The sequence below is a fragment of the Chinchilla lanigera genome, unplaced genomic scaffold, assembly GCF_000276665.1.
Source record: "Chinchilla lanigera isolate Chin_1 unplaced genomic scaffold, ChiLan1.0 scaffold00015, whole genome shotgun sequence".
In the NCBI taxonomy this organism is placed as follows: domain Eukaryota; kingdom Metazoa; phylum Chordata; class Mammalia; order Rodentia; family Chinchillidae; genus Chinchilla; species Chinchilla lanigera.
The window spans coordinates 9,276,462-9,295,585 of NW_004955416.1; the positions used below are offsets into that span (position 1 = coordinate 9,276,462).

General features: G+C 41.0%; 1 protein-coding gene across 5 annotated transcripts in view; it reads left to right on the forward strand.

Annotated features, from left to right (window-relative positions):
* Stard9 (StAR-related lipid transfer (START) domain containing 9) overlaps positions 1-19,124 on the forward strand; it is a 117,817-nt gene that overhangs the window by 436 nt on the left and 98,257 nt on the right. For all 5 annotated transcript variants that reach the window (XM_013512434.1, XM_013512435.1, XM_005381351.2 and 2 more), the window contains exons 2-3: positions 4,300-4,369; positions 13,423-13,539. In XM_013512434.1, coding sequence (XP_013367888.1) covers positions 4,300-4,369; positions 13,423-13,539 — 187 coding nt within the window. The remainder of the gene's footprint in view (positions 1-4,299; positions 4,370-13,422; positions 13,540-19,124) is intronic.

Below are 19,124 nucleotides of genomic sequence, written 5' to 3' on the forward strand. Positions count from 1 at the left end.
TCGGCTCTCGGCTCTCGGTGTGCGCAGAGGGGCTGCGGGGCAGCGGCGCGGGTTTCCTCTGCGAGGCCGTGGGAACTCGAGGCCCGGCCTGCGCTGCACAGCTGACTTAAGCGGAGCGGAACTGCGGAGTAGGGTCGTCACTGACACCCCTGCGTTCCTCAGCATCTGCACCTCGCAACCCTGGAGGCAACCACGTGTTTTCTTTTCCACCGGTACATTTGGGAAGTCAGAAGGCTTTGCAGAAGGTTTGGTGGTGGAACTGTCTTTTAAAAATTGTTTTGCTTTTAGAAGCCGGGAGTGCCTCAAAAAAGGGCTGGAGATATAACTCAGTACGGAGGCTCTGGGTTCAAACCACAGTACAAAAACAAACACATCCCCAAAACGAAACAACAGAAAACTTCTAGAGTTTAGTTTGCTGACAGAGAAAGTGCACAGAGTTCTGGATGGAGAAAGAACATCAGGAGAAAAAATTTAGGCTATTAAGAACATATTTTGGTTGAGAGGGAGTTGGTGTGGAGGGAATGATAAAGCTGACAGCGGAGACCTGAAGGCACATCCGGGAATTATTGAGAAATTTAAAACATTTCCAGAACATAACATAGCTTGGTAATTAGGCAGAAAGCTAGGTGTGGTGGTGCACACCTGTAATCCCACCACTTGGGAGGCTGAGGCAGGAGGATTGCTGTGAGTGCCAGGTCAACCTGAGTTTAAGACCAGCCTGAACTACATTGGCAAGACCCTGCCTCAAAAAACAAAACAAAACAGGGAGACAGAAAAGTCAAGAAAGACACTGTCTCTGGTAACAGAAATTGGTATTATTTGGGACGATATTTGTTCTTATCTAGAGGTGATTGTCTTTGAAACTGACAATGAAAACCGAGAGGGGAAAGAAACAAAAAGAATAGGAAAAGACGGGGATGCTACCAAGAAAAAAGGAACGCAGCAGGTACTTGAACTGCTGTCCCTGAAACTGATTGGTAAATGGCTTATCACACCAGGCTTCTGCATATAATCAGAGTGGTACCGCTGTACTCACTAATTCGGTCCTGGTGACACCACCAGTACCAAACATGGTTTTGGCTGGAAAGTGTAGTGAGTAACAAGGCAGTCAACATTTACAAATTCTAACTTGTGCGTGGAGTACCAAACCACAAGTACACGGATAAATTTTTGTGTCAAAATTTGTCGAGTTCCAAATTCCAGGAGTTTCAAAGCAGTGGAGTACTAGGGCATGACTGTAACTGGTTGTGGTGGGCTCAGGGTCAGGGAGTGGTTCACAGGTGCAGCTACCACCCTAGACTAGATAGATTCTGGTAGATCCTCTTTTTCCAAAACTGTTCTGTTAGGGTTCTCAGGGTAACAATATGGGCACTCCTGATAGTAACTTCTTAGTTCTTTGGGAACAAGGAATTTATAACAGTGTGATTAGGTTAAGAAAATGATGTTAAACTGTGTGTTATTATAGGTGCTGCCCCTTGTCCAAAATCATTCACCACTGAGAGAACATGTCTGTTCTGCCTCGTCTGTATAGGCTCTTGTCAAAATTACTTTTCACACACTATCTACCCCTCTCTTTTAATCTATGAGATATGGATAACTACTTCTGTGTTTTTCTGAAGATTAAATAAAAGAATACGTTAAAAATACTTAGAGCCTGGCTTAAGTGTCTGATTTTTTTTTTTGGTCTTTTTGAGATAGTGTCTCACTATACAGTTCAGGCTGGTCTTGAACTGATCTATGTAGTAGACCAGGCTAGTCTTGAACTTACAACAATCCTCCTGCCTCAGCCTCCCAAGTGCTAGGATTACAGGCATGTGCCACCACGTCCGGTTTAAGTGTCTGATAAAATGTTAGCTATATGATTTTTAATGATGCTTTTTATTCCCCTGGTCCCGCTACTTAGCTTTTTTTTTCTTCTTATTTTTTGGTACAGGGAACCGAATTTAGGACATTGCACTTGTGAGGCAGGCGCTTATGCCGCTGAGCTGTATCTCTAGCCTAGCTATCTGTTTTTATTGTTATTGTTTTTTGCTGTTTTTTTTTTTTACGTTTAAAAAGGAATAAATATTAAGTAGTAACAGTTCGGTTTATATTCCCCTCTAGAACAGTAGTTCTCCATCTATAGTATGCGTAAAATTTACCTGGGGAAATTGTAATTAGCTTTTTATTATAAAGATTGAATTAATTGGACCTTCTTCCATGCCCCATAATTCTGATGTAGGCAGCCTTACTCTCTTTTGGGGTTTGTTTTTTGTTTTTTTGAGACAGGGTCTTGCTAGGTAGTTCAGGCTGGCCTCAAACTCAGCAATCCTCCTTCCCCAGCCTGCTGAATGCTGGGATTACAGTGCTGGGATTATGTGTGACCATGCCCAGTCCTTACTCCAGTCAGTAAGAAATGAACTCTTGGTAGATTTCAGGAAAGTGGTAGTAGCAGCCACTGCCTTGTTTAGGGCTCCTCAGAAGGAATAAATAGACTCTTGGAAGCTAGCTCTCTAACTAAGGTTGGTGGCCTTTCTTCAACTTTATTTTCTTTTTCTTCAACTTTAAGTAGCCCTCATTATGTTTTATTTTGGAACTGCTGGATTACCAGTGGCCGTGATCTTGGTGGGCAGCAACATCCCACCCTTCTGTGGTGTTACATATTTCTACTAAAAGGTTAAATTCAGGAATTTTTCTTTCCTTGCTTTATGCCAAGGTTCCTGATGAATCCTCATGAAAGAATAAACTTAAAAAAATAGACTTAAACATTTTATTGCATGATTTTTTTCTTATTGTCCAAATTTACCATGCTCTGGGTAGTACTGCTTTTGTAGCTAGTAAAGGGGAATAATTTAAATCAGTGTTGAGTTGCAGGAGGGAAAGCTGTGCATGGTGGCTCATGCCACTTGGGAGGCTGAAGCAGGAGCATCACTGTGAGAGTTTGAGGGCAACCTGAACCCTTTGTTCCTTCCTTCCTTCCTTCCTTCCTCCCTTCCTCCCTTCCTCCCTTCCTCCCTTCCTCCCTTCCTCCCTTCTTCCCTTCTTCTTCCCTTCTTCTTCCCTCCTTCCCTTCCTTCCTTCCTTCCTTCCCTTCCTTCCCTCCTTCTTGGTTTTTTTGAGACAGGGTCTTCTGTGTAGTGCAGGCTGGCCTTAAACTTGGTTTTGTAGCCCAGCTAGGAGGAAAGGTGTAGAAAGTAGGCTGAAGTTTGATCTTTCGAAAATTCATGGCGATCCTCTGCCTCATGGCCTGGAGCACTTTAGCAGAAACTCTTTATGTTATGAGAAAAGATGGGCTTCAGTATGGGTCACCTTGATTAAACCCATTAAAATGAGTTTAGAGGTTACTTAGTGGTTATCAGTGTTGTATGACTGCAACATAGAAAGATTCTTTTTGTTTTTGAGACGGGCTCAACCTGGTCTTGAATATGCTGTCTAGTCCAGGCTGACCAAAAACTCCTGATCCTCCAGGCTCAGCCTTGTGAGTGCTGGGAATATATAGAAAGATCCTTAAGATCTTGACTGTCCTGATTTAAAAGCATAATAAGGAAAGAATTTGTGAAATAATTTCTCAGTGTCTCAATACGGAGGACTCTGATACCTTTTTGTTTGTTTAGTTTGTTTTTTGAGACAAGGTTTTGCTATGTAGTTCATGGCCTTGAACTGACTATGTCATCTAGGAAGGTCTTGAACTCATGATGATCCTGCTGCCTCAGCTAAGTGCTGGGATTATAGGCTTGTGCTACTATGCCCACATTGGGATCCCATACCTTTGTCATTGGTACTTCTGTTCAGAATCTCAGAGAAATTGAAAGATTTCTGCCATGTTGTGTGTTGGGCCAGGGATGCTCTCTAGGGTTTACAGGTCTGGTTTGTAAGGTGTAGTTAAGAGCCCAGACACATCTAGGTTTAAATCTTCACTCTGGTGCTGCTAACTATGGGATCTTGAACAAGTTACATAATTACTTTAACCTTTAGTTCTCCATCTGTAAAAATGATATATTAAGGAAGCTTCATTGGGAAATAGCAGGATAGAAATGATGCAGTACAATATGTCAGGCATACTATACAGTACTTTGCACATAGAGTGAGCAGTAACTGGTGACTTAGCTGCTCCTGAGTCACACTGTACTAATCTTGGAAGCAAGCTGGCTAGGAGAGCCCCTAGTGTGATGCTTGCAGCTGTTTATGGAGGCAGATACTCCACTTACAGAGACAACAGGAGGAAAAACGGTTTCTCTCCCTAGTGCTGGTTTCAGCATCTCTTTCATTGTTTTTTTAAAAAAATGTTTCTTCTCATACAGATTTGGGTTTTCTTTCTAGGGAGACCAAAGAAGGAGGAAAAATTATTGTGGAAATTGATGACAAAGTGGCAAAAATTAGAAATTTAAAGGTAAGCTTGAAAGTGTTGTCCATTTGCTTTCCACTGAGGGGCTGATTCTGGGGTGAAGGTATATATGTGAATGTGTTTAAAATGGGGGATAAGGGAAGGGAAGAACCTGTAAGGGGAATTGTGGGCAAAACTTGGACCAATTGTAAAGCAAATTAAAAAATAAGCCAAAAACAGAAGTACAGGAAATGTGGCTGCTATAGCCTGTCTTATCAAATAGGTTCAGGTGTTTTAGAAACATTATCTTAAATCATGCAATGGGCAATTCCTTGTCTAACTCCACTGGCTGTGACTTTTCTAAGCCTTTCAACTGATACCATTTTAAAGTAGTAGTAGTGAACCTTTTAGAGACCAAGAACCCACACTGCAACCCAAACCCCCTTTTTATCACAAGGTGCTAACACTACAATTAAACTTGAATACTGAGCTTTCCTTTACAAGTGGAATTTTTTTTTTTTTTTTTTTTTTGCACTGGGAATTGCACTCAGGACCTTGCACTTGCCAGGCAGGTGCTTATGCCTCTGAGCTGTATCATGGGCCCTGAGTTTTCATTTAGAAAAAACAACTGTTATCCAGTGCTCAGCTACTAGAGGCAACTTGGAGCACTTGTCAACAGTGAGGGGTCTGTGTACCCACATCAACGTCTGTGCCATGGGTTCGCCACCTCTGCTTTAGATGCCTTAGGGATTCTAGAGTGTATCTGATGATGTAGGGTTTTGGCCATAGTGAGGTTCAGGTAAAAGCATTAGTTCTTAAAAGGGACTTGATTGCTAGCTGAGTCTTGTTACAGATTTTCTTTCATAGATATAACTGAACTTTGAGTCATAGTTGGACAGACACATGGAACTTCCTTCCCTACCCACCCACTTTCTAGAGCTAATTTCCTTTATCTTCTTCCTCCATTTATCAGACCAGTGGAAGATGGAAGATTCTGTCCTTTGTAGGTCTTGAGGCGTGGAGAGACAGGAAATTGACCATGTGACCACAGCTACAGTCAGTTCCCAGGTGGAAACCAGCGTTCCTAAGAGCTGAGGAAATTTGACTGGCAAGAGTGAGGGTTATCTGGTCCCCTGGCCTCAGAGCCATGCCTACTCCTGTAATTTGATCTGTTTTCTCTCTTCACAAGCTCTCTGCTGAAAGAATGGGATCTGCCAAACTTTGAAAAGGCACTCCCTGGGGACAAAAGATCATTTATTTTCTGCTATCTCTTACTTATATCTCTGTTGCATAATCACTTTAGTTGGTTTGCTCTGAGATGTCATTTTTGTTTCTTAAGACTAAATCTTAGCTGGGCGTGGTGGCGCAGGCCTTTAATCCAAGAACTTGGGAGGCTGAAGCAGGAGGATCACTGTGAGTTCAAGGCCAGCCTACACTGCAACTTCCCTTCCAGCTGCTTGTTTTCTTAAGATCAGTTATCCACTAATAATCTCTTACCTACTCCTGGCAATCTCATTCTTACGTAGGTTTTTTTTAGTATATGTGTATATGGGGCTTGGTATTGGAGATTGAATTCAGGGAACACTGAGTTACATTTCTAGGCCTTTTTTTTTCCCCCTGAGACAGGGTCTCACTGTATAGTACAGGCTGGCCTTAAACTTGCTTAAATAACTCATGCTGGCCTCAAACTCATGGCAATCCGTTCGCCTCAGCCTCCTTAGTGCTGGAATTACAGGCATGTGCCACCACACCTGGCTGCTAGGCCTTTTTTATTTATTTAAGAAATTTGAGAGAGTCCCACTAAGCTGCTAGGCTGGGTTTAACACATTTATGATGGGACCATAATTCCTATGGGGCTGGGGATATAGCTCAGCAGCTCAGGTGCCTGCCTGGCAAGCGCAAGGTCCAGAGTTCGATTTCTGGTACCAAAAAAAGAAAAACATAATTCCTATGCCTGGCTGCCAGGTGGCTCTGATTTAAATTTGATTGTTCCCGCCAGCTTGCATCACCGGTACTCATGTGACTGTCCTGTCAAGGTCTTGTACTGATTCTCAGGGAATCTTTGATTACAGTAATGTAAAGAAAGGTATTGATTTAGTAGACCACTTGTCATCCTATTACAGTTCTTTAAGGGAAGCCTTAAAGTGGTATAAAAAAATTTTAACACAGCTAATTTGTGATACAGCAATTATAAATGCATATGATATACAACAGCAGTGAGGTACTCATAAGATTTCCATGTTAAAATTTAGACAATTGTTGATAAAAGCTGGGCGTGGTGGTGCACACTTGTAATCCTAGTACTCAGGAGGCTGAAGCAAGAGGATTACTGCAAGTCTGAGGCCAGTCTGGGCTAAAGTGAGTTCAAAGACAGCCTGAACTGCACAGTGAAACACTGTCTCAAAAAAGACAAAAAATTGATAAACTGTTCATGACTAGAAATAAATTTTTTTTAATTTAATAAATTTGTTCATTATATTTTTAATGGGTAAAACAGTATTAATATTTAATTGGGGCAATAATTACTCAAGCAACTAGATTTGGTCCATTTATAACTTTTTATTAATTTCATTAGGAAAAAGACTGATAAAAGTGATTAACTCTATTTGTACCACCTGTGTACAAGCAGATGGATGGGACAGTCATGCATGTACCACTGGTGGTTTAAGTCAGTGAGAACGTGTTAAACTTGTAAAGCTCCTGTGTTGGGAGTGGCAGAGGCTAGAAATTGGTCATATGTGTGAGGACAGGACAGAGCCAGAGTGGCTAAAGCAGTCAAGCTACCTCAGTCTGGAGAAAAACATCCCCCCTGGACAATTTCAGTCATTAGTTGCTAAGCACCCTTCTATCTGGTGATACTAACCTTGCAAAAGTATAAATAAACACCCCAACTGTTGTTGTTCAGTACTCTTTCCCATTGGATAAGAGGCCTCCACCTGACTTAAGCTCTTGTCTCTTGTCTATTTTCTAAAGCCCCTCACTGTTCTCTCCTGGGGACCACTGAGAGACCAATGAGTCCCAACATTTGGTGCCCGAACAGGGACCCTCGGCAAGGGAAAAGTGGGTACTGGGAATGCTTCCTAAGTGCATGCAATGGTTGAGGGAAGCGAATTGCTGAGAACCAGCATTCAGCATAGGCATGTAGGTGGTATTGGCACATCAGGTGTAAAATTTGGAGATGGAGGCTCTTAGGGCCAGAAATGGGTTCACTAGGGCCAGAGAGATAAACAAGCTTAAAAAAAAATAGGCTTAAGAAAAACCAAAAAGGAGAAAGGTATATTGAACTAAAAGTCAAAAATGGGACAAACATGTTTATAGATGTATATAAAAATGTTTTCTTGGTTCCTGTATTTACCTTAGTTTTTAAGACCACCATGAAGGAATTAGCTCAGAGTACTATTCTAAAATGAAGTCCCAAGTGGAAAAAGGAGGGTGAAACAAAGGTTCCACCATAGAGCTTAAACCCTCTAGCTTTGAATAAATTCTTTTATTTCTGTGTGTGTGTGTGTGTGTGTTTTTTTTTTTTTTTTTCCAAGACAAGGTCTCGCTATGCAGTTCAGGCTGGCCTTGAGCTCACTTTGTAGCCCAGGCTGATCTCAGACTCACAATGATCCTCCTGCCTTAGCCTCCCCAAGTGCTGGGATTATAGGCGTGAGCCACCATGCCAGGCTTTTTTTGTCTTTTTTGAGACAAAGTCTCACTATGCAGTTCAGGCTGGACCACCACACGTGGCTCCAAAAAATTCTTTTAAATTGCATATGGCTAGTTCTGAGAGTCACAGTGCCATTGGGGGCGGGGCACAGACCAGGTTCAGGGAGGGCCGAACGCTCTGGTCCTAGGTGGACTCAGCTGGGATTTCCCAGCTGCCTGTGCGTCACGTGCCTGGTCTAGCCTTGGCTGTTGGTGTGCGATGCCAACCACAGGCCCGGCCACTTGGGGAAAAATAGGAAATGACTGTGGCACTCCCTCACTCTCCATGCCACCACTGCAACCACCAGCACTGGTGTGCGTGATTTTTGGTACTGGAAGTTATGCAAACAGTGCCTGTGTTCAGAATTTGGGCAAAAACAAAATGTCTAGCAGTCAGAGCAGGAATGACAGCTGATGTGCACAGTGGCTGCACACATCCCTGTTCCCTTACTCCCAGAGAACGGCGGTGGCTATAGAGGCAGTAACCCCTGTGCTGCTTGGGCTGGGGGAGTATGGGTGATGGAACCCATTCCCAGTACTAAGACAGAAGCTGTTGCTAGCATTTTGCCCAGCCCCAAGGTGATAGAGTGGAAGCTGTAGCCAGAGGCTGCAAAGAGGCCTCTGCAAAGAGGTTTTGCCTGGTGTCGCTGATTCAGGCTAGGAAAAAAAAAAAAAACAAGGTTATAATTCAATTAGTAAAAACATTGTTTAAATCACCCCAGACTCTTGTATTGCTCAACTGGTCATTTTTCCCTTGACAAAATTTTAAAAATTATAAATGAATTTTTAAAGAAGGGATCCTAGGGTATACTGGGCTAAAAATATGAATTAATTATTTAAAGGAAAAACATTTTAAAGGGCTTTTAAACACAAGTGCAGATGTCCTCTAGGCATAGCAGCTAGAGGTCTCCAGTACCAAAGGTGCTAGATTGCTGACCTGGAGGTATGCAAAAGGCAATACCTGTTCACAGGGAATAAAGCCTCATAGGGAATAGAGCAGGGTTTTTTTTTTGTTTGTTTGTTTGTTTTTTTTTCTCTCTCTCCATTACAGTTGACACTAAAAGAGAAGCCTTTACATTTTCCCCTTAAGGTGATTAATTTAAAAAACCATCCTCAAGATAAAAACACTTCGCTTTTAGTTAAAAAAAATCATATTTCCTAAGATTTACAATAATGGGGATATTTTAAAAAGATTACTTAAAATTCTCTTGATTCCTCATAAGGTTGACTGCTATTTTACATTCCTAAATTTATTTGGTATAAAAAAGCTTTGCTATTTTACAGATATAAAGGTTTAGAGTACAATCTAAAAGCAGTGGGGTTTAAACAGTCACTTGAGCGCCTGCCTGGCAAACACAAGGTCCTGAGTTCAATTTCCAATACCAAAAAAAAAAAACAAAAAAACAGTTACTTGATTTTGACATCCCATTTAAATACTGTAATGGCAGGTCTAGTGGTAGCCTCTAAATGGGTACAAGCTATGACAACTTTTTCATATTTGGGTTATATTATCCTACAAAGACAAATTGCCCCGAACTGTTCAGATCAATCTAAAATGATTTTCAGACTTTATTTGGTAATATTGATTGGCTCCACCCAGCTTTTGGGCTAATTTCTCTGGTGTTATTGATTGTCATTATCCTTCACTCAAGTTCAGTTTGTTTCTGTTTTCACAGATAGGTCATCTTAGCGTAAGCGAGGCTATATGATGGCTTCATCTTCCAAAATATAGGATATAGGTTTCTCACTGTACAATAAAAACTCCATTACAAAAACAAAAGGGGAAATTATTCCCTCCCACTTCACTTGGCAACATATACTATTAAATTTTTAAACTCTACAAAAGATAGAAGTACAACAGCAGAATGACAGTTAAATCAGGTGAAGTGAAAAAAAAAAGCTAATTTGGGTTTGAGGGTATGTTTGTGTTTTGCTAGAGCATGCTGTCCAGCTGTATCAAGAAGCCAGATCTGGACAAGAATTCGACAGTGATAAAGCTAGATTCAACCTGGGGCCTGTTAAAGAAATGGACAAGGGTTAGGGATTTAGCTCATTGGCACAGCGCTTGCCTGGTAAGCGCAAGGTTGTGAGTTCGATTTCTGGTACCAGAAAAAAACAAAGAAACTGACAAAATGGAAATCTAAGGTCTAAATAGGTGATAGAGATAACTGAACTGAAAGTTACTAGTATTCTAAGACAAAATAAAATATTTAAAAATGTATATTAATTATAGATAAAAGATTCTGTTCCTTCCGAATTTTTCTGATGAGATCTCTGCTAATTGATGAACAACAAAATTTGACTAGTCTGTTTATAAATTTCTAAAATTGTAATAGACTTGCTATACTTCAATTTGGTCAAAATGTATTTCAATATATTTTGTAAAGACGTTTGCTTGATTTTGTAAAGATGTTTGTTCTGTGTACTTGTTACTTGTCTATTTGTCTGTCATTCCATGAATAGCTGTTCCCTTTTTATTTGAGCTCAACAGATTTCCTCTTTTTTGATCATAATACAATTTGGGTTATAGACTTAAAAGCATGCTTTCATCTGAGTTACCAGCTAGTCTAAGTGATATCAAAATTGGTTTACTCACAGGTCATCAAAAAATTTAAGGTAATTAACAAAAATTTCTTAAGGTGGAAAGAGATTGTTGGACAGGACTCCAATTGATGAATAGAGGGGTGGCCAACTTTGGTTCATTAATAAAGAGCCCCCAATAATCTCCATAGTCTCTTGGGAGACACCCAAATAATTTGGTCATTTGATCAAAAGATAAAGTTTTTCAGTAAAAATTCTAGTAAGATTTTCTCATAAAAGGTGCTCTTGATACAAAACTAAATTAAGAAACAAAGGGTTTCACATGTGTATGATAGTTCATTATTGTTAATCTCATGGTGTATTAAATGCATTCATAATTCCAGATGTACAAGTCTTCCAAAATGTAAAACAAAGATTGTTTATTCTGATAAGACTTTTCTTCAAATTCAGACCTCTGCCTTTAACAAAAAACTTATGTGATGTATGTCCCGTTAAAGGACAACAAATTAGGTAGAAAGCTTCTTATGTATTACATAGAGATGACTGGTTAAAAGGGTTATATTATGTCAAAATGAAAAATTAGGTATGTTACAAAATGTCATCATGATTGTCATGCTGCATTGTTATGTATGATTTTGATTTTTGAGTTTTTGTGTAAAAATATGTAACTGTTGTCTGTTAACATTCTATAAGGGTTTAAATATTAGGATATCTATGGCTGTTAGAAAATAATGGTTCTATTTTATGTTCTAAGGTATTTGATATTCAGATAAGATAATAATATTAAGCTTATTGCCTCCCTTACACTGTAATGTCATTACTCTTCTCTTCTGGATGTTTAACAACTGAGGTTTAGAGACCAAGAATTAGAGGTAGGTTGAACTAAGAGGAAAGCCAGTATTTTGGCACTAGCCCTCTCAAGTCAGTGAGGCCCATGATATAAGAGAACCTCTGCTGTGACATCCTATATCTCAGTTGAGTCCCTAATCTTCTGATCAAGGAAACTATGGGACCACACAAAAAGTGATTCTATGATGTATAGTGTGCCTAAGGAGAGTCACCAGAAAAAAAAATCTCTCAAGCTTTCACAAAAAACAACTTGGTCAAACAAAGGCCATAACTCATCCAGATGGCCCATACTGACAGTGAATCTAGAGGTGCTGTACTTGGTTCCAAGGTGATTCCTGAGAAGACTAAACTGACCTTGATAGATAACAAAAAATTGATTAATACAGGTCTCACCTTAACTTGGTCTTAAACATCCAGCAGAAAAGTATAACCACAAGATGTGGAAAACAATGCCATAATAATATGCTAGCTGTAAAAGGTTCAAATCACTAACAACTTCTGACAATTCCTAGTGATACTGGTAACTCAATACTGTTATGGATTATTGGACTGTATAAGGTTAAATTGCTGTATACAGGTACCAAAAATCCTTGGACTGGAAATCTTTATCCTAAAAGAGTAAGTTCATCAAAAATTAAAAGGACCTCTGCAGAGTTCTCCAAACACAGATCCTCCAGATACAACTGAACACCCATCACATACACAAAAACAAAAAGAGAGATGTTGGGAGTGGCTGAAGCTGGAAATTGGTCATATGTGTGAGGGCAGGACAGAGCCAGAGTGGCTAAAGCAGTCAGAATACCTCAGTCTTGAGAAGAACATCCTGACTGGACAATTTTAGTCATTAGTTGCTAGGCAACCTTGTGTCTGGTGATACTAACTTTGCAAAAGTATAAATAAATGCCCCAACTGTTGTTGTTCAGTCCTCTTTCCCATCAGGTAAGAGGCCACCACCTGACCTCAGCTCTTGTCTCTTGTCTTTATTTTCTCAATCACCTTGTTGTTTTCTCCTGGGGACCACCGAGAGACCAAGGAGCCCTGACTCTCCTGCATCAGCCTCTTGAGTAGCTTGAGTAGTTGGCATTATGGGAATGCACCACAACACCTGTGTTTCTGGAGATGTTATTGGGGATTGAACCCAGGGTCTTTGCAGTAAGCAAAGCCCTTTTTATTTTAATGCACGATCTCACTAAGTTGCCCAGCTAGGGCTTTCAGAGTGCTGGGATTGTAGGGATGTGCCACTGTACCTGGCACTGATGTAGTTTTTTTGTTTTGTTTTGTTTAAGACAAGGTTTTGCTAGGCAGTTCAGGCTGGACTTGAACTCACTTGTGTAGCCCAGGCTGGCCTCAAACTCAGCAATCCTTGTCAGACCCAGGGGATGAACTACTCATATACTCCCATTATCCTCCATGGGATTACTGAGAGAAGAATGCTAGTGGTGAAGGTGTCCAGAGAGGAACAGGCTTTTTTAAACTCTGAAGTGCCTTGTATGTCAGTCTCATATGGCTGGTGCAGGTACAAACAGCTACATGAGAGTGTGATAGACATGTTTAGTTCTCTGGGACTGTGTACCTAATGAGACGGAGACAAAGGCTGCTCTTTTTTTTTTTTTTTTGCAGATATCATAACCATTCCCATGGCCAGTCCAGGTCTCTCTAGTGGTATTAGTCATATTTCTGTTGCTGAGACAAAATACCTAACATACGCAACTTGAAGGAGAAAAAGTTTATTTTGCCTGGCAATTTTCAGAGGATTCAGTCCATGGTTGGCTGGCTGCAAGACAGAGCTATCATGGGCAAAGTGGGTAGTGAGGAAAGGTGTTCACTTCACATTCATTTATGAACCTGGTGAAGGGCTGCTCTGTCCATGAGGTTAATGCCCCTGAGATCTAACCACTTTTCAGAAATCTCACCCCTGAACATGTGAGCCTTTTGGGGAACACTTAGATGTCCCCAACACTTGAATAGTATAGAGTAGACAAGTGTCACTAGCCAGTGTCTGACATTGTAATGGAGAATTGGACTCTGTTTAATTTTAGGTGGACAGTCGACCTGATAGCTTTGGAGACTCCCGGGAGAAGGTTGTGGCGTTCAGCTTTGATTACTGCTACTGGTCAGTTAACCCAGAAGACCCTCAGTATGCATCTCAAGATGTGGTAATGTCCTTTTTCCTTCATGTTCCTCAATTGTTTTTTTCTTTTCTTTGTTTTTTTTTTTTTTTTTTTTTTTTTTTTTGATACTGATACTGGGGATTGAGTCCAGGGCCTTGCACTGAACTGTATCCCCAGCCCTTTTATATTTTTATTTTTGAATGAGGGTCTTGTTAAGTCACTAAGTTGCCTGGGAAGGGCTCAAATTTGGAATCCTTCTGCTTCAGTCTCCCAGTGTGCTGGGATTACAGGCATGCACCGTGACACTTGGCTTCTCAGATCTTTAAAAAAATATTTATCATAGAGTACTTTTCAAGGTCATTATGACACAATTACACAGATTGGGAGTATTCTAATTGATACTTCAGACTTCATACAAAGTGCCAGGTTTTTAAAAATGAAAAAAATTCAGTACAACAAAAAACCATTGGCCTTTTCAAATATTATTTCTATGGTCATGTTAACAAAAGAAACTTATTTCAGATGCATAAATCTCATTGTGTAATTTCTTAGTTCTTCGTGACTGAATAATTACTGATAAATTAGCATAGAATCTGGCTCTTGGCTGTTCCTTACTTAAGATATCTTGGTCACAAACTAATGTTGTTTTGGTCTAAAAAAAGATAATGATTGAACCAAAGGAGGTGGGAGAAGACTGGTTAGTCAGGGCATGAAACTGGCTAGTGCTCATATAGGCTTGAGTCTCAGCATAATTCCGATGGTACGTTAGCCCATGTGGTATTCGGATCCTGTGATAGTAAATGTGGCTCACCTCGAACATGGTCTTGAGGTTTTTTTTTTTGTCTTTTTGAGACAGGGTCTCACTGTGCAGTTCAGGCTGGTCTTGAGCTCACAATGGTGCTCCTGCCTCAGCCTCCCGAGTGCTGGGGTTGTAGGCCTGCGCCACCACACATGGCATATAGCCTTGAATTGTGTGCAGTGGATGGAGTGGGAATCTTAGAAGTTCTTCTCTGAGCCTTAGGGCTGAACTTGTGCTTCTAAGCACAGGGTGAAAGGGCTAGACATTAGTGTGGCAGTCTGCAAGGTATATAGGAACAAATTCTGCTTCTCTGCTGCTGGGGATTGAGACCAACCAAGGCATTGCCACCTGAGCTGTTGGTCATCCTTTTTTTGTGTGTGTATGTTCGTTTGTTTATTTTGAGACAGGGTCTCACTATGTAGTTTAGGCTGGCTTTGATCTGTGTAGTCCAGGCTAATTGAGAACTCACGGTGATTCTCCTGCCTCAGCCTTCCAAGTGCTAGGATTATAGGCATGTGACATCACATGTGGCTGGTCATCCTTCTTGTGCCTTTTAGTTTTTGCCTCTTCTCTACTTTAAAGGCAGCTGGTGGTTTGGCCAGTGGGTTCGTAGGACCTCTGTGTTTCTAGGAAGCAGCAGCATCCTCTTGATTTGTGCATTGTCACAAACCATGCTTGTAGACCCCATTATGGCCAGTTAGCCTTACCTCCTTCAACTTTATGGTCACAGATGATAGTACTCACCCCAGCAGTCACCAGGGTACTCTTGTGAAAAACTGTATCTTTCAGTAAAAAGCCAGCATCTGTTTTCTGCCAAGGACTTTAGTCTTTTGTGAAACTTCTTATTATCAAGTCTGAGTTACACAAGGGAGACAACACTGATTTTCCGCTAATGCAGACTGCTAATAGTGATTGCATAGTTCTAAACCATGGAGGCATTCCCTGTTCTCCCATTCCATGGGAGAGCATATGGAAACCCTAGGCCTCTGTGGGATCTCTTGTCTCTGTGGGCCCTTTTTGTTGTGAGTGCACCACCTTTATAGTCTTAATGTGTTTGCTGTAAATATTCAGAAAAGGGAAGTGTGGACTTCACCTGACCCCTGTCCCATCTTCTCTGTCCTTTGCAATATTAGGATACTGCCAGGTCTAGGCTTGTCTTGTGGCCCTTGATTTTTATTCCAGCACTCAGTGTGTAAGAGGTATCTGGTTACTGGTATTTGTAACACTTCCATTGAAATCTACCAAGAGGAGCCAGGAAAAGAACTACTCTCAGTAAGAGGTTGTGGAGCTCCTATACCACAACACCATTGTAACTGCATTTGTGACATAGGAGACAGTGGCCTTTCTGTTAGTAGAAATTATGAGCTGTTTCAGATCTCCCTGGCCATGCACACTGATGCCTGTAATGAACTTGCAGAGGAAGAATTAGCTATTTTACGTAACATTTGATAAAACAATAATTTTGGAGGGGATGTGTATGTGTTAAAACATGTATGTTATTTTCAACATGTATGAGTTTTGTGTGTGGCTTATGTTTTACATTTATGTACTTTAATTGTGTAAGTAATCTAGTGGAGACCCAAAAGACGGTAGAGGAGAAGAATTCATAAATTCGATTTTTCTATTGCTTGATTTGAAAGTTAATGAAAAGTTCAAGTGGGATCAGACAGGAAGCCTGTGCAAACAGATAAAACCAGTGTCTCCTGGGATTTATTGTCTTGTTTATTAATTATCTGAATCCCTTACCAGTTCCAGGAGGAGTGAGGATAGGAGAGAGAAGGAAGGGAAGCCTCTGCCATAGGCTAGAATAGGACCGAAGGTCCAGTATGTCAGGACTCAACACCAAATGATTCAGTCAGTGGGCTTCATTGCTTCAACATAGAAATCAAAGCCCAGCATCAGCCCTGAGGTCAAGTATGGAAATGAAATGAAAGAATGTAGATATTATCTATTTATCTTCTCTAGAGGATTTGTCATCACATTTGGTGAGAGGAGTCAGCATTATTAAAGTATAATTTAGATATCATACAATCTTTAATTGTACAGTATGTAATTCTATGAGTTTTGACAAACACAGTCCATCATCCCCAAAATTCTTTTATCCTTCTTTGTAGTCTCTTCCCCACCCTTTACCCTTTGTAACTTCTGATCCGTTTCCTGATTTACAGTTGTTTTGTTTCTGACCCTCCAGTTTTGGCTGTTCCAGAATGCCATGTAAATGGACTCATAGCATATAGCTATTTGAGTTAGGCTTCTTTCAACTAGTGTAATGTATTTGAGATTCATCTCTGTTGTGTATTACATCTTCTTCTGACCTTTTTCAGGCTATTTATTTTATTTTTATTTTTATTTTTTATTTATTTAAAAATGTAAAAGAAGGATAACATAGTAATAGGGGGATTTACTGAATTACAGGGTGGTAGGACAATATCAATGGTTGTTATTTTACCTATTGGTATCTTCAAGATAGTTTCTCAGGAAAACAGACAAATAATAGTGAGTTATAGACAAAAATGGTAGGAAATTATCAATAGTTGTTGTGCTACACTTTGGTTTCTTCAAAGTGGTTTCTAGGAAAAACAAATAGAGCTATACATGAGTGATCAATTAAATAATCATTGACTACTCTCAATGGTTGTTATTGAAAACACATAGTAATAAACATACATCTATTTATGAAATAGCATAGGAATAATAGAGAGTTATGGACAGATTGGTAAGAAATTATCCATGGCTATTGTAATACATGTTGGCATCTTCAAAGTGGTTTCTCAGGAAAGCAAAGATATACAAGAAAGATCTAACAAGTAGTTACAGCCTAAGGGTTGTGAAAAATAGCAAATTACCTCCTTATCAGTGACTCCTTTCACTGAGGTGTGATGGCTGGAAGGAAGGCCAGGATTGAAAAGAAGGACCGAGAGACTAGCACCAGTGTCCAGCAATAGGCTGTTTACTTTTTCCTCTATAGTCATGATTACTTGGGGCTCCTCCTTGAAGATAACGGTCTGGCCAGAGGGAGAAGGCAGAGTATGCCCTGGGCCCCTTCCTTCCTGTTGGACCAGCTGGTAGGAGGGGTCTGAGCTCTGGGGCCTTCACTTCAGAGGGCAGCCCGACCTCTAGTGGTCACCTTTACAGTCAGGGCGTGGCCCAAGGGGCTTCTTAGGGCAGTCCCTTTTGAGGTGGTCTGGCTTTTGACAGCGGTAGCAGATGAATATAGTCAATGAGTTCTTCTTGGGGCCCTGAGAATCAGACTTAGGGTCTGTTTCTCTTAGTGCTGCAACAAAGGCAGCTGTTTTTTCTTGGTCTCTTTGTTTTCTCTCCTTGGCCACCTCCTCCTCACAGCTATAAAATACTGAGGAGGCAATTCTTACTAACATCTCAAGTGAGCTGTCTGGAGCAAAAGCCATTTTTTGTAGCTTTTTTCTACTATTTGGGGGTGACTGAGTAATAAACTTATCTTTCAGAATAGTTTGTCCCTCTACTGAACTGGAATCCAGAGAAGTATGCTTTATCAATGCCTCTTGTGTAAGAAAGCAGAGGGGTGTTCTCTCCAGCCTCCCAGCGCATTGGGATCCCCTAACCACTTAGTGTCCTCTCCCCAACGTCAACACAGGCTGCAGGAACATGGGATGAAGTCCTCGGCCCACTAGTCAGTCTTAGCACCATGAGGTGCAAAGTGTCCCAGGCAGGTAACCTAGATATGTACCTTGTCCATGAAGGCGGTTCTTCAAAATCTGAATATTGGGCACCCATATAATCTATGAAGTCTCAGTGCAGACCTCTCCAGATCTCCACTCGCTCCTCCACTGCAGCCTGTATAGTTAGGGGAAGAATGGCCTCCAGGGTGTCTCCCCAGGTATTACACAAGGTCCTTCTGGTTTCTGGCTCCTGAATGGCTCCTGCATCCCCAGTCAGCTCAACCTCTGAGTTGTCGGGTGTCGGTACTCTTGTGTTCACCAAGTGTTCAAGCTATTTAAAGCATCTTCTCACCTGAATGGACTTGTATGGTTTTGGATGCACTGATTCTAACTGCAAAACATGTGGGACCAAGTCCCTGGAGGTCAGTGCCTCTTTGACCCCTGGGTCTCTTACTGGTGTAAAGGGAGGACTATCACTACCCTTAGAAATATAACATTGAGTTAGATGTGTTGGTGTACTCCTGTAATCCTAACATCCGGGAGGCTGAGGATCACACATGGAGGATCACACATGGAAGATCACCATGAATTTTATGCCAACCTGGGCTACTTAGTGAGTTCAAGGCCAGCCTGAACTATATAGTGAGACACTATCTCAAAAAACGAAAAAGCGGCCAGGTATGGTGGCACACACCTGTAATCCCAGCACTTGGTAGGCTGAGGCAGGAGGATTGTTGCGAGTTTGGGACCAACCTGGGCTACAAAGTGAGTTCAAGGCCAGCATGAACCAAGAGCAAGACCCTGTCTCAAAAAAGGGAAAAAAAATCAAAAAGAAAGAAAGAAATGCAGCACTAATTGTAGATATCCAGATACTATATCAGAGTAAAGTATCCAGTGGCTATTGAGGGATAGCCAAGTGTCTGGCTTTAGGGAGATTTTGAGTACTCTCATAAAGGGTCATTCATAGATGGATAGTGACAAGAATGTCACCTGTTCAGTGTTGGTGCTACCTTATCATAGTCTCTTAGTTTGTTAGAGTGTGATGGGAAATTCATAATCTGGTCTAGCATTTCTGAAGCTCAGCACTAGTGACATTTTGACCATGTAATTCTTTGTTGTGGGGGTCTGGCCTGTGCATTATAGGATGTTTAGCAGTATTCCTGGCCTTCATCTACTAGATGTCAATGGTAGTC